Here is a 26052-nt window from a genome sequence, read left to right on the forward strand (position 1 = left end):
GAGAAGGTTTTACGAGAGGGGAGGAAGAGGAGGAAGAGTTCTGGTCCTAAAAAAATGCTAATAAACCACTGACTGAGCCCAGCCCAGGGAAGCAGCGGAGGGAGACGGGGAGCGGGGCGTCTGCCGGCCCCGCAGTAGGCACTGCAAAGCCCCCTGGGGCTGCTGAGCAGAAAGCCGCGGGGGTCAGCCCCCCTGGCCCCGAAGCCGGTGGGCAGCCCTGGGGAGGACACGGCAGGAACCATCTAGCGCCGTGGTCCTGAAACCCCGGCGCTCCCCCGTCTCTCACAGAGCAATCGCCATTTCAGGATAGGGACGTTGGCGAGGTGACTCGCATCCAGTGATGGAGATGGGGGATCTTGCCAAGGACGGGGGCATGCGGGCCTCACTGCCATGGTCAGCCCAGCACACGCAGGGGGACCTGATCTCTGTCGGGTGTCTGTCTGTTTAACCAGAATGAGGTTCCTGTGGGGTCAGCCTTTGAACTGACAGAGGCATTTCGGCGTCCCTTGACTTCGAGAGCAATAAAAGCTCTTTGGAACAGCTTTGAACCATCTATTTCCTCATTAAAGAGCTCCGGGTCTCCGGGGCAGACAGACAGAAAGAGATAATTACAGCCCAGGGAGAGGCGTTCCCTGGGGGGTCGACCATTACCGCGCTCCTAATTGGCCCTCCGGCTGCCAGTCCCTCCCACTCCCGCCCTCCGTACACTTTGCTGCCAGAATGAGCTTTAAAAAACCCAAATGCAACCTTGACTTCCACCCCTGCCAACAGCTGCCCCCTGGCCTCAGGACCCTGCCCAGCTCCTTCCTCCAGGCCTCCTGTGTTAGGGGCCCCCTGTTCAACCTCGGGGGGCCTGCAGGGGCCCTCTGATTCAGCCAGGCTGCTGGTGGACCCCTGTTCTGTTCCCCTCTGCTGAACCTGACCATTCACTGTGCCTCTCCCGGGCCTCACCCTAGAGGCCGCTGCCTCCAGGCTGTCCTCCCTGACCAGCCCCTCCCCCACTGCAGACTGGCCTGGGCGTCCCCCGTGATGCTCACCTGCAGGTCCTGTTCTTACAGCCCCAGCACAGCCCTTCCCGGCCTGAGTCTATTCACCCGGCTCCTTCCCCAGACCACAGATCCCAAAGGCAGAGAGTGCAGCTCATTGACCATCCATTCCTCAACTCTCAGAACTTTTTTGAGCCTCTACTTTGGGCCACACACTGAGATTCGTGGGCAAACAAAATAGACAAGACCCTGCCCTCGGGACGCTCATAGACTGACAAGGCAGCCCAGGCAGCGGCCTGGCACCAGCTCAGAACTTTGCTGGAAAAAAGATGGTGCAATGTGCTGTGGGTACTCAGAAAGGAGACTTGGAGGTCCGGCAGGCTGCGCTGAGGATAAGGCCCTGAAGGATGGGTAGGAGTTTTCCAGGCACATCTGCAGAGATTTCCCTGCGTGTCTACCCAGAGGCCGTCCTGGTGGCTGAGCTGCTCTCTCCCCAGGGTCTACACCCCACCCTCACTGGGCGCCTCTTCTCTTTCAGAATGCATGAACTGTACCCGGCTCAGCGACATGAGTGAGCGGCTGACCACGCTGGAGGCCAAGGTCAGACGGCCTGGGGAGCTGGCCGGGGAGGCTGCAGCGGGCACCCACAGGGTGTGGCTGGGGAAGCGCCAACCCCAGGGAGCCCAGCAGGCCTGAGCAGCCTGGGCCCGGGGCTGGGTGCTGCCGGGGACTTGGGGGCTGAGTGGCCTTCTCTGGGCTGGGCCAGCCTCCTGAGTGGGGGAGGGGAGAGGGGAGAAGTCTGGAGGCTCCACGAAGCAGGCTGGTCTGGGTGCAGGCCTCGGGGACGGGGAGGCTGGACACCCAGAAGTCAACCCCTTGGAGGAAAGAGCGCGGAGTCACCGCCCCCCAGGGCCGCCGTCCCCAGCTCCGGCTTCTCCTCCCTCTGTCTGGTGCGGAGCTGCGCACTGAGTTGCTGGTGGAGTAGGAGCCTTGGGCGCCAGGCAGCTTTTGGCCCCTGGACATCGGTGGGAGGGACGGGTCACCCCAGAGGGAAAAGGACTGGGATAAAGGACAAGTCATTTATTTGGCAGTGGTCCCAGGCAGCATTGGGCCAGGAGACAGGAAGAAAGCCAGGGAAGGGAGGGCTGGGCCAGGCGCAGGGTGTTAGCGGGCAACCTGCCCAGGGGAGCCGGGCAGGCAGGTGTCCTCTGCAGACACACTCACACCACATAGACACACACACACAGACACACACGGCACAGAGACACACACACACACACACGGACACACACAGCACAGAGACACACACACAGACATACACGCAGCCCTTGCCAACCCTACCTCGCCCCTTGGCCCTGCCTCCTGCCCTGAAAGCTGGACTCTGAGGGCACCCGACTGGTCAGATGGAGGCTGCAGGTGCCTGTCGCTTGGGGTCAGATGTACACGGGACCACCCTCCACCAGCTGGTGGCTCTCGCCGAGCTCCCAGCTCCTCCCCCGTGGAGTGGATGAGAGGACCAGCCTCGCAGGGCAGCTGGGGGCCGCAGGGGACATGGTGGTGGGACCTGGCTTTGGAAGAGGTCCAGTGCCCGACAAGTGTGAGGGTCCGTGTTACCATCTATGCCACATCACTGTCCCCATCTTACAGCTGAAGACACAAGTGTGTGGGAGGCATCCGTGTGGAGCGCATAGCACGAGGAGCCCCAGGGTGTGAATGGCCTCCCCGTCCTGGACCCCTGCTGCTGGCTGGGGGTCCTGGGCATGGGCCGGGGGTGGAGGACCTGGGCCCTCCTTGGGGTAGTGGCTCCCTGGGGGTGGGGGCGAAAGGGAGCAGATGCTGCCACGTGGGCCAAGCCAGGGCTGGGGCAGCCCTGGGACGGGAGTGGGTGCAGGGAGGGTGCTGGGGTGAGCTTCTGGCACCTAAGAGTTTAGGAAAGGGGGATCCCCGGGCCAGCCAGCCAGACATTTCCTAGGCCCCCAAAGCGGCTGTGTGGTTTGGCAGAGCAGCCCCGACAGCCAGCCCTGGCCCCACCCAGCGCCTCGGGGTGTCAAGTCACAGCTCCCCCACTGTTAACGCCAGCTGTCCCCGCCCACCTGGCCTGTGCCTGTGCCCTCCTGCCATGAGCCATCCCAGCCCCTGGTCCTCTCGGCCCTGACACTCCTGCCGGCGCAGCCCCGGCATCGCAGCTGGGCGCAGGGCTGGCTCGGTGGCACCTTGGTGGCTGAGGGTGAGGGTTGTGACCCCTCTGTGGACATCAGGGGAGGGAGGGAGGGACAGCAGGATGTGCTGGAGGAAGCAGAACGAGGATGCCCGGCCTGGCAATAAATAGCCCTGGCTTGGCAGCTCCCTTCTCAGCTCGGCCTCATTCTGCTGCCCTGTAAAATGGACACGGAAGACGTCACTTCCCTGCCCCTTGCTGGGTCCTTCCGAGGCTCGTGCACAAGGGCCAGCTCAGGGCGCTCTTGGGTGGGGAGTAGTGGGCGCAGCTTGAGTCTGGGGAGGTGGCTGCCTGCCCCTCCTGTGGGGAGCCCCTCTCAGCTGCCTACCCTCCTTCTGGATTCCAGGGAGGGCTGGCAGGCTCTTGGCTCAGCTCCCGTGTCTTGCCTGGGCCACCTTCCAGCTGCCTGCTCCATGTCCCTGTCCCCTGAGGATACAGGGCCACTGGGAGTTTCGCTGGCCTGGGCCAGAGGGCACTGAAAGGCAGCGGCCTGGAGAAGGAGGGGACACAAGCCAGGCTGGTGGTCAGGACAGCCCAGCAACCCTGGGGCTGCGCCAAGTCCAGGCGAGCCTGCAGGGGTCAGAGAGAAGGTGGAGCTGGGGTCAGCCAGGCCAGAGGCTGGATCAGGAGGGTGACAGCAGAGCCAGGCAGGGAGAACCCAGACGGGGAGCCAGAAACGAGGCAGCTGGCATGAGAGAGCAGCAACACAGAGGCCTGGAAACAGCCTTCTGCTCCCTCAGACAAGAAGCCTGTTTTGGTTTGTCAGGAAGGAGGCATTCAGCTGCAAGTAACAGAAACCTAGCTAATGACAGTGTATTCCTTAAGGACACTTATTGTTTGTTTAACAAAGAGTCCAGGAGTAGGTGGTCTTTGGATTGGTTTGGTGACTCAAGAACCCAAGTTATTCAGGAGCCTTCCCCTCCAGCTCCTTAGTGAATTGGCTTTTGTCCTCATGGTCAGTGCCTCATGGTTACAAAGTGGCTGCTGCAGCTCAAGGCATCACATCCTCACACTTCCTCAAAGGCAGGAACTAGAGTGAGGGAAAACACCCCAGCAGACTCATTGGCCAGCACTGGGCTATATGCCCACCTCGTAGTTGCAAGGGAGCTGGGAAAATGAGTACCTGGCCAATCAGGATTCCTCCTCTGGGGCACACCCACAGACATACAAGAGGGGGTTCTGGAGCCAGGGGAGAGGGGCAGTTGGTGACCAGGCAACCATCAGGGTCTGCTCCATCTTCACTCCCCACGGGTGCCCGAGTTGCCATAGGACCCAGACTTAGGAGCTGATGTAGTGTTCCTGCCCGCCTCTTTCCCTAGGACAGGCGGGCCTGGCTGCTGGGGGCAGTGGGGTGGGAGGCCAGCTGGGGAAAGCATCCTGCCTTCCTTCCTCTCTCCCCCCTCAGTTTACACGCTGGTTTCAGGGACCACACGCAGGCAGTTCCCCCACGTGAGGGTCACAGGAGCCGCTGAGTTCGGCTGGTCTCTGGTGCAGGGGGGCAGCATTCCGGCCAATCAGCCAGGCCACGATGACATCACTGGGGCCACTGCCCTCGAAGGCTGGCCATGTCTGATTTTCTTGGGCTGAGTCCTCACGCCCACTGCTGCCCAGCCTGGTGAGCTCATGCTGCCAGGGTGGGGCCTGTCGCTCTGGGACGTTGGCCACGGCCTGGCCAGGGGGCTTGGACTCTGGCGGGGCCTGAGGCTAACTTAGCCGTGGCCAGCGCCCCTCTGCCTGGGGCCGTGGGCTCTGTGGACCTGGTGTCTGCATGGGAGGTGGCCCAGGAAGGAGTGAGCCAGGCCTTTTGTGCGGGGGCCGGGCTGCAGGTGGCAGGTCCCCTATGGGGGTTCTTGAGCCCTGCCAGGAACGAACACTGGGGGTCAACCCCGGTGGGGGCCCCTCCCCCTCCAAACTGCCCCACCCCTGCTACTCCCTGTTAGCTATGTCCATCTGGAGGTCCCCCAAGGCACTGCAACTCAACGCGACCCCACACTGGTCACTGTCACCCCCACACCTGCCCTCTCTTGTGCCCCAGTTTGACTGGCAGCAATCCCACCATCCCCAGAGCCAGGCCTGAAACGGGGGAGCCGCTCCTGCCTTCACCCGCCCTCCTGTCCCCCAGCCCCGGGCACCAGTCCCGACGGTTCTCACCCCGTCCCCACGCCCACTGCCTGGCGTCCCCCATCACCTGCCCCCGCAGCCGAGTCTCCTTGCCCCCCTCGCCAACTCCTCCGCTGCCCGGAAGCCCCCAACCTTGGCGAGGCTGGTCAGCTTCCAGTGGACACTGGGCGGTTGGGGCAGGAAGGGACACCCTCTCCTCTTTGTGGGGGTTCCCGGGGTCAGGAGACGGGGTTCCACCCCAAGCTGCTGTGTGATCTGAGCCAGCCGCTCCCCTTCTCTGTGCCTCCGAGAAGCTCTGCTGAGGACAAAGTGGTGGCCAAGCTGTGACGAGGTGGACGAGGCATCACATGGGGCCCATGCCCCACCACCTACTTCCTGGGTGACCTTGGACAAGTCACTTACAGTCTCTGAGCCTCTAATTTGGCTTCACCTGTGATGTGGCCGCAGGGACCCTTCCTGCCTCATGGGCCTTTGTGAGGACCGGAAGGGAGGGGCCCAGAGACGTGGCTTGGGCATCACCAGAGCCTCACGGCACAGGAGCCCCCTCAGCCAACACAGGGGTGGCACGTGTTCCCAAGGATCCTGGGAGACTCTGTCACGCAGGCCCAGGGACACTGCAGAGTGGGGGGCGGGGGTGCCCAGAGGGACCCGCGAATCCTCAGCGCAGCCCAGACCCGGGGGCTGTGCGGGCAGCCGTCTGTCCCCGTGACCCCCCAGCAGCGGCGGACTAACCAGGGTGCGCGTGGGCTGCACGCTCCTCCCATTTTGCTGAGGGGGAAACTGAGGCCCACAGAGGTCATGACGCTCGCACAGGTCCCGCAGGGACCACCTCGGGGGAGAACCAGGGTCCAGACTGGCCTGTGTCGCACCAGGGCCCTAGCCTCCCCACCACGTGGCACTTAACGCCAGCCGGGCTCTGGGGACCAGCAGCAAGGAGGGCGCGCGCCCCGTCGTGGTCCCGTCTCCCCAGGGCAGGGCTGGTGGCACAAAGTGGTGGTGCAGGGGCTGAGGGACACACAGGAGGGGGTGGCCCCCTTCTGCAGAGGGCCAGCGGAGGGGGCACTCAGAGCCTCAGCCGCTTCCAGGGGCTCAGGAGGGGGCGGGGCGGGCTGACGCCCCCTGCTGCAGGCGGGGGAGGGGCAGGCGGGGGTTGGGGGGCTGCCGCAGGCCTGGGCACCGGCTGTGGCCTGAGCGCGGGGGCACCGGGGGAGGCCACGTGCAGGGCCCTGACCCTCCGCGAAGTGGGGGCGGATTCCGGGAATCCAGCAGGACGCAGGAGCCCGGCTCCCGAGGCGGGGGGTGTGGGGCGGGACCCCGAGACCCCGACTTCTTCCTCCCGGTCGGCAGATCGGGGGGGCTGAGACCAGGGACACAGAGGGTGGGAGCAGGAAGCCGGGCTCCACGTGACAGGGACCCGGGCACCCTCTGCCCGGGTTGGGGGCGCCCCTGGCTCTCGCACCTGCCGGCGCCCGCGCGGATCCCGGGCCTGCAGCGCCCCCTGGCGGCCTCTTCGGGGGCAGCAGGGACTCGCGGGGGCCTCCCTCCGGCTCCCAGTTCACCTGAATCGGGGAGACGGTCCCCTGGGGCCTTCCTGGTCTCTGGCCCCTGCGTCCCTCAAGGGGAGAGGACATGGCTGCCTTCCAGGCCCTGGGTGACCACGACCACCTTCCGTTTTCCTGGAGCTCCCCTAAAGATCATGCGCCAAGCTGGGCGCTTTCTTCCTCCCTTTTTTTCTTTCTTTCCTTCCTTCCTTCCTTCCTCCCTCCCTCCTTCCATCTGTCCACAGACATTTCCTGACCACCTTGTTTGTGCCCTGAGCTGGGCAATGTCAGGGACAAGTGCCCCCAGCGCCGCCCTGGGAGGACCAGTGAAGTGGGGTGACCGGGGTCGTTCCCCGACGGCCACAGGTCTCCAATCCCAGTGGCGGCCACTCCGGAGAGAAGTTCAGGGACTCTGCGAGCATGTGACCGGCCTGACCCTCTGCCCTTCTCCTGCCCAGGTTCTCCTGCTGGAAGCTGCAGAACGGCCCTCAGGCCCGGACAACGACCTGCCGGTGCCCCAGAGCAGCCCACCGCCCTGGAACGAGGATTTCCTCCCAGATGCCATCCCCCTCGCCCACCCGGGGCCCCAAAGGAGAAGACCCACAGGCCCAGCCGGTGAGTGAGGCCTGCAGGGGAGGGCCCAGGCATGGCCTCCCAGGACCTCCACCAGTAGGTCGCAGGGTAGGCCCTCTGGGTCACATACGCCCACGTGGCATCTAGAAAAATTAAACTAACATTTAAAAACTGGGGGTTTTCACATGAATATCAGGATTTTTTAGCTTCTCTTAGGAAAATGGAAGTTCTGGCCATTGGGGCTGGCAGTCCCTCATGGAAACAATTCACTGCAGTCTAGTTACGGCTGCCCCACAGATTCTGTCCAAGCTCTGCAGTTTGCCACAGGCCTCACCATTCCTTATTGCCTCCCAGTTCAGCTACTGTCCTCGTTGTCTGCCCTGCTGCCCCTTAGCTCTACACTTAGGCCCCCAGCCCAGCCCCAACCTTGCTCGGCTCCATCTTACAGGGAGTGACTGCCTCCCACCACCTTCTGGGGGTTCCTTGTTGACCTCTAACTATAGTCAGAGGACACCTGCCATCCTGTTTTCTCCCTTCCGGCCACATTGCAAAATCAGGGTAAATGTTTACTCTCTGCAGCTTCTATCCCCTGGGCTCTGCTCTCTAGGATGGTAGAATAGTAATAATAATTGTAATAATAGTCGTTAAGATTGTTGAAGGCCTGCCTTGTGCCAGGCACTTACCCTGGGCAGATGTTTGGCTGGCACCTGTCAGAATGGCTGAACTCGGGGTTAAGGCTGATGTCGCTTTTCACTGGTCAGTGTCCATGTTGTGCCAGTTATTAAATACTTTTATGTCACCCCTGGCTGTACGGATCTCATTTCTAATCATTCCACTAAAGCTGGGGGTTACAGAGGAGAAAACTGAGGTTCAGAGTGGGGGTCACCCAGGGATCCAGGGGCATTTTCTCTCCATGATTGTCAGCCCCACGAGAGCCCTTTGCAGGTGACACCTCCCTCCCCTCCTGGCTCCCAGTCGAGCCCACAGCATATTAGCACCCCTGCCCTGTCTCAGCTCTGAGCACGTGCCCGGCCCCTCCCTGCCTCCTCTGCCTGTTTCCTATCTGTGCCTGTCTGGCCCGGCCAGCAGAGGGAAAAGAGCACGAGGGAGACCCCCGGCTGTGGGGGAGCTGCCCTCCACAGGCCAGTCCTGGTACTGGGGGAGGAGCAGATATTCTGCACTCTTCCAAGAGGCTGGGGGCTGGGGGCGCGGGGAGCATCTCTCCCTGGGCCCCCAGGCCCACTTCTCTAGCCGCTGTCCCCAAGATCTCACCCCCAGGGGCTGCCCCATGCCCATGTTCTTCAGATCCTTCCTCTGGAACTGGGGAGGAAGGAACCTTCCCGTCCCTGAGGCCCCAGGCCCCAAACCCGCTGGTGGGAGGCTGGGAGAGGCTCTGGGTTCCCGCCGCCCCCCCCCCCCACCCCGGGGAGGTGCAGTTCCAAGAAGTGGCCACCAGGTGGGGCACAACCCCTACAAATGGTGACACCCCAGCGCCTGGACCTCCTGAGAGCAGAAAACAGCAGCCTGGGTCAAGGCCAAGGTCAAGCCCTTATTCCAGGACCACAGTCAGGCGGTGGGAGCAGGAGGGGCCCGCGGAGCCAGCACAGGTCCCTCCCTCGGTTCAGCGAGGCTTCCTGGGCATCCTCTCTAGGCATTCCAGAGGGAGAGGGGCCGGCCCCCGCCACTCCCGGCCACCCTGGGGGCCTGTAGACCCCGGGGCTGGGACGCTGGGCAGGCGTGTCCTCCAGGGCCACCCGGGGCTCCGAGGAGGCCTTACTGGAGAGCTCTTTGCCACAAGCCCAGTTCCAGACCCCGAGCAGGGAGACGGTAGGTCGTGGAGGGAGGAGCCTGAGTCACCTGCAGCCTGGCTCTGCGAGCCTGAGCAACAGACCACCCCTCTCCGAGCCTCAGTTTCCCCACCTGTCAAGTGGGACAAAAGTAGCTCCTGAGATCACGGAAGTTAATAGGTACAAAAGTGATTTGTAAACTGTAATGACCGAGCGAGCCGACGGGGGTCCCGGCTCCTGGAGCAGGTCTGGCCGGACAGCCCAGGTGGTCAGGCCTGGAGCCACCAGAGGCAGCTTGGCCCACAGTGTCCTCAGGCCTCCCCTCATTCTCTCCCCAGGGCCCCCAGGGCAGACGGGACCACCAGGGCCTGCAGGCCCCCCAGGCTCCAAAGGTGACCGGGGCCAGGCGGGAGAGAAGGGCCCAGCGGGGCCTCCGGGTAAGGACCCCCTACCTGACTTTGTCCCCTCAGCGGGGGGGTGTTTCTCCCCTATCTGAGCAGGCATCCTGTGTACCCCGGATCTTGCTGGGGTTAATGGCCACCATCTTGGGGGGCTCCAGCCTCACTTCCTCCCTCCAGCATCCCCATGGCTGCCCCATTCCAAGCGCCTTAGGGCCGGGGCTCACTGTGGGCTGCAGGGAGAAGAGAAGGCTCTGGGACCGTGGGTGCTGGCGTGGGGTGAGGCCGTGGGGGGCTGGCGGTTGTTCCCAGCCATTTTAACGACACCTCCAGAGAGCAGGGGAGGTACGGGTCCTGTCAGGGCAGGCACAGGGCTGGCCCGGGCTGACCGCCACCCTCGGGACCCCTGCCCCAGAGCTGAGGCCCCTGGAGGGGCAGACGGCGTCTGAGCAGAGCCTCGCTGGTTCCTAGCCCCCCCTCACTCCCACCAGCGCCCCGCTGTGCCCTCTGCCCTGGCCGGGGAGGGGAAGCCATGTCACTCACATCCCAGGACAGCCCTCCGGGGAGACGGTGATCTAGACGCCCCCACTGACTCTGGCCCCCCAACCCGTCCTTTGGATGGGCCTGCTCCCATCTGTGATGTCAGCGGCCAGGCCCGGGCCTCATGTGACTCCTCTTCTCCCCCACAGGCCTCTTGGGGCCGCCAGGGCCCCGCGGGCTTCCTGGAGAGATGGGGCGCCCTGGCCCCCCTGGCCCCCCTGGCCCGGCAGGCAGCCCTGGCCTCCCTCCAGGTGGCCCCCAAGGCGTCCTCTACTCCCTGCAGCCGCCCACCGACAAGGACAGTGAGTGTCATGCCTGGGGGGTCAGCCTCCCCTAGGGACCCGGGAAGTGGACGTCAGGGAGCAGGGCGTCGGCTGGGGAGCCAGGCGGGCAGGGGTCCCCTGGGGGCTGATGCTGGCCCCCAACCCTGCTCTCGGCCCCAGTGCGGCCTGTCCATGCCTGGAGCTCCCGCCCCTGGGTCCTGACCCCCAAAGGTCACTCTGTTCTCTGGCCCAGCCTCGGTTTCCCCGCCTGGTGACGGCAGCGCCCCCAGGTCATCCATTATGGCATCTGCTCCTTACAAGTCCCCTCGCTGTAGGTCACTCCACAAGTGTTGGTTGGGCACCTACTATGTGTCGCACACACTGGGGACTCATCGAGGAGCAAGAGACAGACGCCTGCCCTGGGGGCCACAGCCTGTGCAGGAGGGGCCTTGGCACATGGGACCATCCGCCACACTCAGGGCACAGGGACAGGAAGGTGGCGGGGTGCGGGTGGGCAGAGGGGCACTGTTTTTGTTAAATGCCCTGGGAAATCAGGGGAGGGTTTTAAGAAGCAAGTGACAGGGTTGACTTTAAATTCTGAGAAGAGAGGCTGGGTGGATGACGTCCCAGCTGCTGTGGGGACAGGTGGGTGACGTCCCAGACACCATGGGGGGATGGGTGGGTGACGTCCCAGTGGCGGGGGGGGCGGGGGGGGGACGCCCGGGCGCGGGGGGGGGGGGGGGTGACGTCCTGGGTGCTTCGGGGATGTGTGGGTGACATCCCAGGTGCCGTCAGGATGGGTGGGTGATGTCCCAGGCTCCGTGGGGGGTGGGGACCTCCTTTTCAGCTGTCAGAGAAACCCAGCCCCCTTTCTGCGGCTGCTTCTGTCCCCCCAGGCAGCACAGGCCTCAGCTGAGCGTTAAACCCTGGACCTGAATTGCACTGTCCTCCGAGCCTCAGTTTCCCTATCTGTAAAGTTGGGGTGGTACTACTCCCTGATGGAGTTGCTCTGGAGCTGAAAACCAGCCCCCAGCCAGTGCCTGCCCCGGAAGGGAGCAACTCATTCCTGGGCACGTGGGGGTCCTGGGCTGCGCCGGTGGGTGCGGCAGGGCCTGGGGAGGGGCTCATCTCTCAGGGGCCTTCTGGAGCGAGTGTTAGCCCTGAAGACCCAGCTTCCTCACGCGTGGTGGCTCAGCGATGCACCTGGGCAGGGAGAGAGCAGAGGGTGTTTGCGAGGCCCGCATGGGTCTCCGAGTCCAGCAGCCGCATCCCGGACCACGAGGAGCCGCAGGAAGGTTCTAGCCTGCCCTGGCCTGGGCACCACGCCCTGCCTCTGCCACCTCCAGTGCCCAGAGCCCTCCTCAGATGGGACCCTCCTTCCCCCAGCCCTGGGGTTCCTGACACAGGGCGGCCATCCTGCAGGGCTGCGGTGTGAGCGTTTGGGAAGAGTGGGGAGGCCCCAAGCAGTGGAGGCAGCCAGTGGGGACTGAGCGCCCGCAGGAGGACCACCTGCTGTGTGGCCCGTGGAAGGAGGGTCTGGGTATGTGAGGGAGGGGCGGAGGTGACCACCCCCATCCCAGACATTCCCTGAGCCTGGCCGCTCTGGGCCTGGCTGTGGGATGGGGCAAGGCGAAGTCACATGGGGCTGCCCTGGATGAGAGGAGCCATTAGCCAGCCCTCACCACTGCCCAGGCGTGAGGGAGGCAGGCCAGGGCCCTGTGGCTGAGAGGTGTGGGCAGGCAGGCTTCCTGGAGGTGGAGGCCCCGAAGGAATGAGCCAGCAGGGTGCATCAGAACGAGCATGTGGGGTGGAGCCTGGAAGAGAGTGCCAGCCTTTCCAGCAGTGAGCGGGGTGGGGCCAGAGCCCAAGGGCCTGGAATGTTCAGGAGGGAATTTGTCTTGATAGGAAGACCATCAGGCTCCCCTGCCCTTTGACCCGGGCTCCCTTGCTCTTCTGAGCAGTGAGAGCATCCGTGTCCGCGTGCCGGGGCTGCTGTGAGGCCCAGCGGGGTGGGTCGGGGCCGCCCTGGCCCAGCCCCCAGCCCTGGGCTCTGCCTGCCAGTCACAGGCGGCTCTGCTCTTACCACAGATGGGGACGCGCAGCTGGCCTCTGCTGCTGTGGACACCGTGCTGGCAGGCGTCCCGGGGCCCCGGGGCCCCCCAGGTCCTCCAGGTAAGCACACAGGCCGGCCTGGACGGGGTGCCCCTCCTGGGGTGGCCTGGGCCGAGGGGCGCGAGGGCTGGGTGGGGCCCATGGCCTCCGCAGGGTGCCTTCCGCGTGTTCCTGAGCACGTCCCCGTCCCCGCTGCCCGGCGGTGTTCCAGGCTCCTGGCCTTGTTTCGACGGTGGCAGTGGAGCAAAGGCTGGAGGAGGCGAGGGCATGAGCTCGGAGGGGATCTGGGGACCGTGAGGTCATCTGCTCCGACTGGAGGGAGGGCGTTTGTTTTTAACCAGACCACGTTCAGATCTGTGCCCCTCCCTGTGGGTCCTTGCCAGGCGTGGGGGCACGCGGGCACAGCAGGGGGCTCCCTGCAGCCCGGGAGGCACAGGCCTATGCTGGCGCCTGGGGACAAGGCCTCACGCTTCCAGACGTGTGGGAAGTTCAGTCACCAGCCTGACCCCCTGGGTGCTCCCTGGGCCGTGACCCAGTTTCCAGACAGGGAATCTGACAGAGGCCGTGCGCAGCGGCTGGTCCACGTCAGGGATGTGTCTAGAGGGAGGAGGGAGTAGGAGGGCTTCCTGGAGGAGGTGATGCTCAGCCTGAGACTAGTAGGAAAGAGTTTGCCGGGATCTGGAGGGAATGGAGAAGCTCCAGGAGGAAGGAACAGTGCTGGCACAGGCACAGAAGCAGAGGAAACTTCTGGAAGGGCATCTAGGGAATGAGGGTGGAGTGGGCTGGGCTGAGAGGGACCTAACTGGAAGGTGGCTCTGGGTGGCCACAAGGAGGGTGGATGGTCAGGACGCGGTTGTAGTACCCCGGGTGAGGATGGCCTCGGAGGGCTCAGGTCTGAGGTCCCGATGAGGGGCAGACGCGATTGATCTGCCAGGGGTTGGGCTGGCTCGGGGTGGGGGTGGTGCAGCGCGGCCCCATGGATGAGGCCCTGGGAGGGGGAGCAGTATGGGGTGTGGGGGCTGCAGGGAGAGAAGAGGTGGAGGAGGGGGGTCTCAGCTCGGGGGGGGGCAGGGGAGGCCAGGGGAGGCCAGGGGAGCACGTGCCCCCCGCCCCTGACCATTCCTTCATCAAACCCCCCTGTTTGCACCAGTGGAGACAGACCCAGGCAGGCTGGGCTGGGAGCGGGGAGGGGCCTCTCCTGAGCTGACCCAGCTTCTCTGGGCCCTGAGACCACCTGTGACTCTGCCAACAGGTCCCCCTGGACCACTCGGTCCCCCAGGACCCCCAGGTGTGCCTGGATCCCAGGTAAGGACTTTCCCCTTTGAGGGGGACGGGGGGCGTTGTCTCCCGGGAAAGGAGGAGCCAGCTTCTTAGCAGCAAGAGTTGCTCAGGAAGGAACCAGCCGCCGGGCCAGTCCCCTGTGGGGCCAGGGGTGCCCGGAGGAAGGTCGGCGGGGATCCTGGCTGTATTAGTGGCAGTGTCTCTTTGCTGCCTGCTCCCTCGTGCCAGGGAGGTGTTGGCGTCACTCCCATTTCTTAGATGAGCTGAGACCCGGGGAGGCCAAAGGTCGCAAAGAAGGTGTGGTGGGGCCAGGCCAGGATCACAGGACAGCCACCCCAGCCTGTCACCCCTCCCTCCAAGAATTCCCTGTGTGGGAGGGGGCACCCCAAAGCCTGCCTGGGTGGCCTCGAACGCCAGCTTGCTCTGCCTCTCTGGCTGTGTGACTTTGGGTGGAAAGGCAGCCTCTCTGGGCTCTGGCTTCCTCAGCTGCTAAGACGGGGGGGCACAGGGCCTCCCTCGTGGGTTGTTAGAGGGAGCGAAAGAGAACTAAGGTGCCAGATGGAACAGCCTGTGCAGGCGCCTGGGGCCTGGGAGCAAAATCGCCCCCGAGGGGCAGGACGGCCCAGGACGTCCTGCAGAGGCCAAAAGGGAGGGGTTTGGGGATGTCCTACCAAACAGAGCTTCCTGCAGCCCCCACCCTGGGCCTTGTCCAGACCCGGGACTCCGCTGTCCTGGGGCTCCGGCTTGGCTGGGGTGGGTGCTGAGAGGTGACCCCACATGGCGAGGGGTGTGGATCCGGGCCTTGACCTGTGGGCGCTGGGACCTGGGCAGTCCCCCACATTCATTGATCCCTTTAGTCGCCTGACAAGTGTTCCCTGAGCACCGCCAGCCTGGGACACGACCGGCCCCGGGGCCACAGCCCAGCCCTCGAGAGCGGATGTTCTGGTTGTCAGAGGACCAGTGTCCCCACCCTGACCTGCTCCCCGTTGTCCCCAGTGTGTCACACCCGGAGGAGGCAACGTGGAGAAGGGCTGGCGGGATGCACAGGCGTGGGAAGGGGCACACGGCACAGATAGAGCGACGCTGGCTGTGCCACCAACCAGGCTGGCGGCAGGGCCTTGGTGGGGCGGGGGCTGCAGGGGCAGGGGGCCCTCAGGTCTGCTCTGCTTCTGAGTCAGGGGGCTGGCCAGGGAAGCTGGGAGGCCAGGCCCGCATGGTCCCCTCCTAGCCCCTGGAGCCGCCAGCCACAGGCCCCGGGGCGGGGGGGGGGGGGGGGCAAGGGGAAGAGAATGACAATGACAGAGACAGGACTGTGGGGAGGGATGGAGGGGCCCAGGGAAGCTGGGGGCAGCCTGGGGAGAGAGGTGTGGCGGAGATCTGTCAGCCACAGGAGCCCTGTGCGGTCAGGCCCTCCAGATGTCCCAGCCCACGGCAACAGGGAAGGCCAGGGACGTGGGTGTTCCTGGCCCTTCCCCCACCTCCTTGTGCCCACTGCTTTCGGGCATCCCATCATTTAATCCCAGCAGCCACGGGGAAGTGGAAGCTCAGAGAGGTTCCATCACCTGCCGGAGTCACACAGCAGGGGAACAGAGTGGGGGTCCCGCAGGGCCTGGGCAGCTCCAGGCCCCTCTCAGGCTCTCTCCAGCTGCTTCTGGCCCTTGCCGAGGATGCAGGGGCCGATCTGGGGTGGCCTCATCCCACCAGGTGGTCTGTTGCCAGAGTCTCCCAGGCCCTGCAGCCAGGGCTGCCTTGGGTGCTGTGCAGACCCTCAGGGCTTCAGGGGTTTGGTTTGTGGGGGCCCAGGCCTGCGAGATTCCAAGGAGGTTCAGGGGTCACGAATCCGAGCTGCTCGTCCAGCCCCCTCTAGAGAGTGGCACCGGGCATTGACATGAGGGGTCTTTGGGCTGCTGGCATCCTGACCCCTCCCCTCCTAGCTGTGGTCTCTCCCTACAGCCGGGGGCCTGTGGGCAGGGCTGGGATGCCAGAGGGACCCAGGCGGTGCCCGGCCTGTCCCTGGCTCCCCAGGGCCCACAGTGTAGGGATGGAGAGAGATTCCAAGGTTAGGAAAGAGAGAGATTCCGAGGTTAGCCCACATATTGACAATGTCCGAGTGGCCAGCAGCCTCCACTGCTCCCATGGGAGGACTGGACTGTGGCTTCACTGTGGACGGCGGGGCCAGTCTGGTGCCCCAGCCACTGTCTCCTTCCGTAGCCGAGGGGTCGAGACCTCTGAGCACTGGGGACGGGGTCCCTTAGACAGGGATCAAATAGGAGTGAGATGGGACAGTGACGGAGGACCAGGTGGCCCCTACTTTCTCCTCTGAGTGGGACAGACAGACTGGGGTTTGAAGCCCATTTCTGCCAGTTTCCAACTGGGTGACCCTGAGCAGGCCACTGCCCCCCGGGCCTCAGTTTCCCCATCTGTGAAATGAGGATAAAGATCCCTCCTGGGTGGGCTTGCTGTGAGAAGTAAAGGAGATGCCAGATGGGAAACGCCAGGCCCTTAGGAGAACCTCCCTAAACGCTGTTCACCCAGCAGATGTCTCCTGGGACCTCGGCTGCGTCAGACACTGTACTGGGCACAAGAGCAGGGCCGCAGGGAGCCCTGCCTCCGGGGGCTGAGAGTCTAAGGGGGGAGGCCGACATTGAACAGTAAGGAGGTGTCATGAGAGAACTAAAGGAGGCCACGTGAGACAGTGACTGGGAAGGGGCCTCCTGCGACACGAGGGAGTGACACATGTGAGGAGGGAGGTGACGCTTCAGCTGGACCCCAGGAACCAGAAAGAGCAGCCCTGCAAAGATGCCAAGAAAGAGCGATCCGGGTAGCGGGCGGAGTGAGTGCAAAGGCCCTGGGGCAGGGAAGTGGCTGGAACACGCTGAGTAGAGGGAGTGTGGGGAGAGATGAGGTGAGGTGGGCAGGGCCCAACCTGCAGGGCGGAAGCGTGGATTTTTGTCCCAGTGGGAAGGGGGCTGACTCATGGAGTGTCAGGGAGGTTAGTCCTTGATCTGATTCTCAGGGGTCATGAAAGACCCCTCTGGCTTTTGTGGGGAGAGTGGACGTTGGGGGCAGACGTGGAGCAGGGAGCCCCAGCTGCATTAAGGAGGTGGCAGAGTGAGTGACACGTTGCGAAAGTGGAGCTGACGGTCGGCTGCTGGAGTCGATTTGGCGAGTGAGGGGAAGGGGAGGCGAGCTCCTAGGTGGGCGCTGGAGCGGCCGGAGGACCTGGGGCTGGTCTGAGAAGGGCGACTGGGGAATGGGGGCGAGTGTAGCTTGGGGAGCAGGAGTTCCCCCTTTGGTCTGCTGGGTGGGGATGCTGGAGGACGGCTGGACGTCCAGGTCTGGGGGCGGGGGCCTTCCGGCTGGGCCCCAGCACTGACGGGCGTCCAGGGGTGGGACCGTCTCGATGGCCGTTGCTGTCACTTGATTCCGGGGGCCACTCTCCGCGGGGGTGCGCAGGCCATCGTTCCTTCCCCCAGCGATCGGCCTCCCTGGCGCGGCCCCATCTTGCAGATGAGAGGAGCCTCTTCCCAGGGCCCGGCCGAGGCTCCTGGAGGGGACGTGGGACGGGCCATCCTCCTTGGTCCTCCTTTCAGACGCGGAGCCCGGGGGGGGGGGGGTGGGGGGGGGGGGGGGGCGGGGCGGCTTGGCGCTGGGCCCGGGCTAAGCTCTGTCTGCTGTCCGCAGGGTCCGGCTGGAGAGCGGCCCGAGCCGGGGCCCACAGTGGCGGTGAGTGTGGGCCCTGGGGGTGGGCCGCTCCCAGGCACCGGGGGCTGGGGGTCTGTCCCAGCCGCCTTGCCGGACCTCAGCCCCCAGGCTCCCCGAGCACGGCCTTGTCCCCCCGACGCTGGGCTGGGCCGAACGAGAGAAAGGGGCCCCCGGACTGCGGTCCCAGATGCCCAGGTTGGGGAGGGGAGACCTCAGAGCCCAGACCCCCCGGCTAAGGCGTGGTGTGACCTGCAGATCTCTCCCTTCTCTGAACCTCCCAGAAGCAAGCGTCTTAGACAGCTCACTTCTAAATTCCCAAGAATCTGAGTCTCAACTCCTGCCTCCAGGGCCAAGGAGGCCACGCCTCCTACTGCGTGCCCAAGCCTTACATGGAGGGCACAGGGCGGGGGAGGAAGGATGGGTCTTTGCTGAACACCTGCTGTATGGTGGCCTCCGAGGAGGTGCTCCTCATCCATAGTGTCTGTAAGCTTCACAGCGACCCAGGGAGACCAGGCTTTATTTCCCCCATTTGCCAGAACTGGCAGCTAAGGCTCAGAGAGGTTAAGTAACTTGGCCAAGGTCACACAGCTAGGCAACAGTAGAGCCAAGATTTAAACCCAGGAGTGTCAGCCTGCAAAGCCACGGGCTTTGTTTAGTAGCAAATAACAATAACGGTAAACACCTTCACAACACTTTTAGGCTCCAGTCTAAGCTCACTATTGGTATTGATTTATTTAATCCTCCTCATAGCTCTGTGAGATAGGCACTATTGTTACCCACTTTTTAGAGATGAGAAAACCAAGGCACAGAGAGGTAAAGTAACGGCTCAAGGTCACACAGCAGTAAGTAGCCACGTAGGTGTCACCGTGAGGCTGATATTCCTGGCCCCATTTTAGAAACAGGGCAGCAGAGTCCCGAGAGAGGCAGGGGACTTGCTCCTGGAAGAGCCAAGACATGAACTGACTCCCCCACAGCCCCAGGCTGTGCAGGGACACCCAGGCCTTGCCCTCCGCTGCTCCCTGTCCCCAGGGCACTTCCCATCCAGCTCTGGGCCCCGGGCTGCTGCCCCCCCTACTCCCTGGAGGCCCCCACGGTCTGCCCTCGAGGCTGGGGAGGGTCCCCCACACCCGCTGCCCCCCTGGTTGTTGACAGCCTGCCTTTCTTCCCAGGGCGAGCCTGGTGGGAAGGCTGAGGAAGGGGAGAAAGCCGCCGCCGAGGTAACTGCCGTGGCCCCTCTGCCTCCCTCCCAGCAGATCTGAGCCGACGCCCCTCAGCCGGAGCCAGAGCCGGCGCGGCTACGGGGTGACAGGGACCCGTCCATCGGGGGAGGCAGACGCGAGAAGCAGTGCTGGCGGCACTGTGCGAGGGTGCTGCAGTGGGGGGAGCACGGAGGGGTGACTGGCTCGGGCGGAGGGTGGAGGAGACCCTCGTGGAGAGGACAGGAGGGGCCACCAGCTGCAGAAAAGACCCCTCCTTGAAGGAGGCTTCACGCTGTGGGGTCCCTCTCCAGGGACAGGATCCTCTCCCATGACAGGATGCGCCCACAGGGTTAACGGCTCTGGTGGACTGAAGGGCACATGGGTGCGTGGCTGGTGGAAGTGGGACAAGGCGGATGAAGGAGTGAGGATGGGAGCAGGAAGGTGGCAGGGCAAGATGGGGCGGGCAGGGGACACAGATGGGGCAAGGGCGTGGCTGTGGGGCCCCCTGCCCTCTGGGATGGGGAGGGGTGCTGGGGACCAGGGTGATGCATAAAGGGGGCAAGGGCAGTGGGGCCAGCTGGGAGGCCTTGCAAGCTGGGAATAAGAGTCCCCTGGTTGTGTCAGTGCTGGCCAGGCCCACCAGCATGGTGGGCACCCAGAGCCCCTTAAGTGAGCGAGCTTGGGGAGGTTCCAAGCAGGGGAGAGTCTGGCAAGGTGGGAGGTGGGCGTTGGAGGCAGACAGCTGCAGGAGGCGGGCTGGGCTGGAGGGACGAGCTGGGGCGGACCTTTGGAAGGTACATGCAGGAATGGAGAAATGGAAAGAGGCTGGAACCACAGCAGCCGTGGTGGGTGCAGGAGGCAGTGGGAGGAAGATGTGCATGCAGGAGCGTGAGCACAGATGGAGACTGAGAGGTCACCGTGACTCCCCCCTCCCCATTTCTTAAGAGTGCAGCCTGTGGTCCAGGGACTTGGGGCTTAGCTGGCTCCCTGAGAGAGGAGGCTGGACCCCTGCTGCTCGCTGGGGACACTCCCATCCCAGACACTGTCCACAGTGTGTGCGGCTTCTCATGGCCTTTGGCTTCCCCGTAGGAAGACTTCTCGCCTGTAACCCAGTAGCACGCTTTTTGGTTTCCTTTTGTTTTTTAAGCTAAATTAATCTGAATGTCATGACAGAGCTGTCATGTTATTCCAGCAAAAGGCACCCATTTTGCTGCTGACCCAGCGCAGGGCCTTGACCCTTCACCGTCACTTTTCTTTTCAAAGTGGCCTTGACACCCATCTTCTCAGTAAATCAGCTCATTCAGGAGTCTTGATGCACGAGGTCTGTTGCCCATGTGTCGGCCGGGTCCCAGAATGTGGCCTCGCCATCATCGCGCCCTGCCGCTGGCACCGGGAAGTGGCGGCTCCCCCTTCTCTTGTTCTTGCCGGGGTGGCCGCCCCGGCCTGCTCTGCACGTTTGGTTGGCAGAGAGCTCACAGGTGGGCAGCTCCAGGAAGGACATCAGCAGAGCACCCACACTGGGGGCCCGTGCCAGGTGCTCTGCCCGCAGCAGGGCATTTTCTGGAAGGAAGGGCACGGAGGGGGAGCAGCCGGGCAGCTTTTGGAGCAGGAGGAGCCCGACAGGAGGCAGGCAGGTCTGGGTGTGAAGCCCCGTCAGCCACTTCCAGGCTGTGTGGCCACAGGGACGCTGGTTACCTTCTCTGTGCTTCAGGTTCCTTGTCTGTGAACAAGAATTCGAACCCCACCCCTGGCACATTTTGGATGATGGTTATTTGTGTTGACGGTGACAGGAGGGAAGGGGGGGGTGGGGAGGGCTCCGATGACAGGTGCGCTGGGGTGGGACGGCCCTGACCCTGGTGGCTTCCTCCCTGGCAGGGCGAGGGGGTCCAGCAGCTGCGGGAGGCCCTGAAGATCCTGGCGGAGAGAGTCCTCATCCTGGAGCACATGATTGGGATCCACGGTGAGTGGCGACCACCTGGGGACTGGTGGACGGGCGGGCCCCTTGCTGGCCACCGAGCTGGACTCTCCCTCTGCTCGCGCCTCCCCACTCCCTTCTGCCCTCCTGGAAGCTGCCGCTGGTCTCTGGTCTCCCTGCCTCCAGGACCCTCCACTTGGCTGCCGGACGGTCCTCCTCAGACCCCAGTCTGACCCTGTCCCTCCCCAGCTCAAGGACCCTCGGTGGCTCCCTGATGCCCGTGACCGACATTCAGACGCATCAAGTCCCAAGTTCCTCGTCAGCATAGGCTGGTGCCCAGGGACACAGGCACCACCCAGTCACCCGGGTCCCCTCCCACCTCCATCCGTGCCTTTGCTCAGGCCGGTCCCTCCACGTGCTGGACACCAGCTCCCACTTCAGGACCTGCTCGAAGATCCCTTCCTCGGTGGAGGTGCCCTCTGTTCTCGCCAGGGCGCTCTGTGAATCCTTCTGTTCCCGCAGGGGGCGGGCTGTCCAGGTCTCCCCCTGGCACATTAGGAGGCTCTTGTGGCAGGGTGGGGACTGGCACCTCTGCAGCTGGAGCCCAGCCTTGGTCAGCATTTGTTAAAGAATGAATGATAGATGAATGAATGAGTGAGTGAATGAATGGATGCATAGATGAATGAATGGGTAAGTGAGCAAGGGAATGATGGATGAATGAATGAATGGCTGGCTGAGTGAGTGACGGAATGGATGGATGAATGGATAGTGAACTAATGAATGAATGAATGGGTAAGTGAATGAGTTGATGGATGAATGAATGACTGAGCCCATGCCTGAGGCATAGGAAGCCGGCTGCTGCCTTGCCCTCTCCTCTCCTGGCACAGTGCTTCCCTCGCCGGGGACCAAGAGCCAGGGTGCCCTGGAGTGCCCCCAGGCCTGTGTTAGCCCACTCTCCCACTCTCCTTCCAGATCCCCTGGCGTCCCCTGAGGGGGGCTCCGGCCAGGACGCCGCCCTGAGGGCCAGCCTCAAGATGAAGCGGGGTGGCCCACCCCCCGACGGCTCACTGGCCGCCCTGCTCGGCCCCGACCCTGGGCAGAAGAGCGCGGGCCGGGCCAGCAGCAGGCAGTAGGGCCAGCTCTCCAGGACAAGCCCGGCCCCTAGAGCCCCAGCCCAAGAGCCCCAGCCCGAGGCCTGTGCCACTGCCGGCTCCTGAGGGCACCCCCAGTGGGCCAGGGCTCCAGGTGGACGACGATGAGGGACACTGGCTCCTGAGGCCTGGAGACCTTGGGGACAGATGGCATCTCCAGGGGCAGGGTCCAGAGGGGCCCAGCACGCTTGGCAGAGCCCTGCCCCAGTCCCTGCCCCCTACGCCCCCTCCCTGCAGGAGCTGGGGTCCGGGTGGGCGGAGAGCGTGGGAATAATCGTAATCCCCGTCATTTCCTGAGTCCCTGCTAGGCGGGCGCCTGTCCAGGGGCTGGCCCCACATTGTCTCATTTAGCCCTTAGATAGGCTTATTGTCCCCGCCTGCTGGGGGAACAACGGAGGCTTGGAGAGGATGAGTGACCCGCCCCAGACCACCGGACCGTGGGCGGCTGGGGCAGGATTTGAACCCAGGCCTCTCCCTTCCGAACTCTCCACCCAGCCAGCTTACCCTCTTCACGGGGAAACTCGGCCAGCGCGGGCGCAGGGCTGGCGAGACTGGACCGGCCGGCGGGTGGGGAGGAGGGTGGGGAGGAGGGTGGGGAGGAGGGTGGGCCCTCCCCAGCACCCCGAGACTGCATGCGCGGCACCTGGGCCACCTTCCGTGACGGCCCTCCCCGGGCTCGGGGTCTGCTCCGAGGGCTGGCAGCGTCTGGGCCTGTATCTGCTCCTGGAGGCCAGGAAGGCCTTGAATAAAGCCACGACAGTCACATGGACTTGGGGACCGTGAAAGAGGAGCCCTGGGGTGCAGGGGCCCTCAAACCGTGTTGGCATGGCCACCACAGCATCCCAGTCTCTTTGAGCCCACCCGCCCCCAGGCCCCCGTCCCCGGAGCCGGGAGGAGGCAAGATTGAATGGAATGCGCATCCTCCAGGGGCCACCACATGCCCCCTCGCAGGCTCCTGGGAATCTGTAGGCTTGGCCATTTCTGCCACACGGCAAGTCCTGTGTCCCCTTGACACAGAGGAAGGAGGGCTGTCTATGTCCCAGGCCCTGGTGGGGAGAGACGCCCCTGCCCTCAGGGCTGCGAGCCCAGGCGGGCCCCCCAGCAGACGCCCGGAGCAGCTCAGACCCAGCCATCTGGGCCACTCAGGCCTCTCAGGCCTTGGGTCCCCTGTGACCTGGACCAGCCCTGGTGCTGCTCCCTCGCTGGGCCTCACAGGTGCTGGCGCCCCCCGGGCATGTGTCCCCTCAGGAGAAGTGATGGTCCCCAGAGCCCTGGGTGCTCCTGGGCAGCTGTGGCCTGGTCCCTGGCCCCTGGTAACCTCTCTCTGCCCTCGAGGCCCTGACTGCCCCTCATGAGGCAGGGCTGGCCCTAGGGCCGAGGTGTGGCCTCCCGCAGGCCTGCTGTTACAGAGGGGCAGTCGGAAGTGGACAGGACGTCTGTAAGACTCTGACAATAAAGGTGGTCTCCTCATGTGGCTCTGGTGTCGTGTGGGGTAGCTGGTGGGGGGCCTGGCTGTGCCCACTGACCAACCATGTCCCTGGTCAGCCTCACCGAGGCCCGGCCCCTCAGGGGTCTGCCAGGAGCCCTCCTCCCAACAGCGTGGCATCCAGGTTGGCCTGGCCCAGCTCTGCAAGACAGAGAGTGACATGGGGAGGCCTCAGGGTCCTGGGCAGAGGGACCCCTGCCCCCCTGCTCCGGCCCAAGCCTGGGGTCGTGGACATTTTCTTTCAGGCACAAATCCGGTTTGGGGCCCAGTCGCTGGGTCCTTTCCTGGCCCTCAGCCGAGGTGGGGGACTGAACTGAATGCCACCCAGGGCTTCCTACAGGCTGTCCCCGGCAGGACTCAGAGCCTCGTGGGGCTACCCACCCCTCGTGAGGGGCCCCAGGGGAGTTCTTCTCTGACCACAGCCCCAGCCCAGGAGGAGGCCCACGCTTCCAGGGCCCAGGGAGACCCTGTGTTCCCGGCTGGAAGCTTCGGACTGGGCTCCTGCCCCTGGCCCCCATGTTACCCCTGGTCTGGCCTCGTCCCAGGGTGACATTACTGAGATCCTGATCCAGCTTGTCTGGTCACCTCCCCCCTTCCCAGCCTCCTGCACAGAGCCTGGCCCAGACGAAGTGTCCATTTTTTAATAAAGGAATGGCATCCTCCCTATGGGGACACAGACCCAATCACACAAGAACACTGAGGGACGGCTACTTAGAGCCAGCGCTGAGCCCAACCTGGTGCCCCACAGGTGGCGTGGGAGGCCGGCCCTGGAACGAAGGCCCCCATCTAGTGACAGTGTGGCCAGGTTTGAGGACAGGTGAATTCCAGCCAGTGGGACATGCGTGGCTCACCATGTCGGAGAATGGCCGCGTGGTCACACCAACACAGCAGGGGGCGCAGCCAGTCTGCTGGGGGCCGGAGCAGGAGCCACAGAGGAGGAAGGGGTCTTCAGGCATCAGCAGAAGTGGGCTAAACAGGAAAGGACACTGCAGGCAGGGGAACAGCATCAGCAAAGGCTCGGGGAGTGAAGGCGGGTGTCTCCTTGGTGATCCTTTGTGCAAGGGGGACACACGGTGTACACACAAGGGTGCAGGAGGGAGAGGATGGCTCAGAGGGCTGGGCAGAGGTGTGAGTGCCCCCCCCGGGGAGCCGAGCCCCTTTTTCTTCTCCAGGCCACACTCTTGGCTCCCTGGAGGCCCCCACCCCATCCCCCGCACCCCGTCCTTATTGGCTGAAGCCTCATGGAGGTCCCTGGGGCCCCCACGGGACCAAATGCCATCTGACAAGCTGAGTCCTCCACCCCTTGGTGAAGCAGGCCAGGAGCATTTCATTCTCCCAGACCCAGTGGCAGATGTGGGACCGTAAGAGGGAGCCTGTCCTGTCTCGCCCAGGACACCAAATGTGCCCTCCCCGTGGCCCCAGCCCAAGGTCGGCGTGTGCCTCTCCCCACGGACGTCTGGAGGGCAGACCGCGTCCCCACTGACATCTGCATCCTTAGACCGGGGGCTGCTGCTTCCCAAGGGTGACTGAGCATGGGTGTGCAGGGTGGGTGTCCACACGTGCACACAGGCCCTAGGTGCCGGACAGAAGCAAGCAGGGGTGGCCATGGTTCAAAGGGTTGGGGGTGGCTCTCCCCGGGCCCTCACGTTCCGGGGTCACAATCTGAAGTCATCCTGGCCTTCCAGGTCCTCATAAAGGACGTTTATCCAAGTAGGAGCATCGAACATTTTATTTAACTGTCGGTTAACTCAACATCTAACTGAAATATTCAGATATATGGGACGCCTCCACGTACCCTGGCCCTGGACCCTGTGCTGTCCGGGGCAGGCCTGCGTGGGGGCTGGCAGAGTCTGGAGTGAGCCCCCAGGATGGGCGCAGGATCGAGGTCCAGGTGCTCCCGGGCCCGCTCGGAGCTGCCGGGAGTGGAGGGGCACAGGGGGAGCCAGCTTCCGACGGGAGCTCCACGGCCGCAGGGAGACAGGCCAAGTCTGCCGTGTGTGTGGACAGGGCCCAGGCGCAGGTATTGTGGACCCCAAAGGAGGCCCTGGTCCCCAAGGGCCAGGGGTGTGGGTCTGCCCGGGGAAGTGGACGTGAGCTGGTCTTTAAGGATGAGGCCAGGCAGCGTGTGAAGCACGTGGCATGCATCACCTCCCTTCAACTTCACAGATGCCTTCCCCACTTTGTGGAGAGTCAGCTAAGCCCCAGAGAGGCTGAGTGGCTCGCCCGAGGTCATACAGCCAGCTGATGGTGAATCTGGGTCTCAGATCAGGTCCGTGGGACTCGGGGAGGCCGTGCTGTTGGCTGCTGGGATTCTGGAAGGAAGAGCGGAGACCATGTGAACCGAGAGACGGAAGGATGGCCCCACTGGGAGGGGCGAGTATGAGCAGAGGCCGAGGCGCTGCTCTGGGACAGGGTTGCTTCCCATGGAGGGGTTGGACGGCCTTGGTCAAAAACTCAGAGGGGGGCCGGCCCCGGTGGCCTAGTGGTTAAGTTAGTGTCCTCCGCTTTGGTGGCCTGGGGTTTGCCGGTTCGGATCCTGGGTGTGGATCTACACACCACTCATCAAGCCACCCTGTGGCGGCGTCCCACACAGAGGAACTAGAATGACCTACAACTAGGATATACAGCTATGCACTGGGCCTTTGGGGAAGGAAAGAAGGAAAAAAAAAACAGAGGAAGATTGGCAACAGATGTTAGCTCAGGGCCAATCTTCCTCACCAAAAATAAATAAATAAATAAAAAGCATACCTTGAAAAAAACCCAAAAAAACCCGCAG

At 63.9% G+C, this 26052-nt stretch overlaps 1 protein-coding gene across 2 annotated transcripts in view; it reads left to right on the top strand.

Annotated features, from left to right (window-relative positions):
* The window catches only part of COL26A1 (collagen type XXVI alpha 1 chain), a 159009-nt gene extending 135767 nt beyond the window's left edge, over window positions 1–23242 (top strand). For both annotated transcript variants that reach the window (XM_046667548.1, XM_046667549.1), the window contains exons 4-13: window positions 1525–1586; window positions 7325–7481; window positions 9565–9663; window positions 10314–10466; window positions 12516–12599; window positions 13792–13844; window positions 17505–17546; window positions 18695–18742; window positions 20600–20684; window positions 21612–23242. In XM_046667548.1, the coding sequence (XP_046523504.1) occupies window positions 1525–1586; window positions 7325–7481; window positions 9565–9663; window positions 10314–10466; window positions 12516–12599; window positions 13792–13844; window positions 17505–17546; window positions 18695–18742; window positions 20600–20684; window positions 21612–21772 (944 nt within the window). In that variant the 3' untranslated portion in view covers window positions 21773–23242. The remainder of the gene's footprint in view (window positions 1–1524; window positions 1587–7324; window positions 7482–9564; window positions 9664–10313; window positions 10467–12515; window positions 12600–13791; window positions 13845–17504; window positions 17547–18694; window positions 18743–20599; window positions 20685–21611) is intronic.
* Window positions 23243–26052: the final 2810 nt, after the last annotated feature.

This window comes from Equus quagga, chromosome 7, assembly GCF_021613505.1.
Source record: "Equus quagga isolate Etosha38 chromosome 7, UCLA_HA_Equagga_1.0, whole genome shotgun sequence".
NCBI lineage: Eukaryota > Metazoa > Chordata > Mammalia > Perissodactyla > Equidae > Equus > Equus quagga.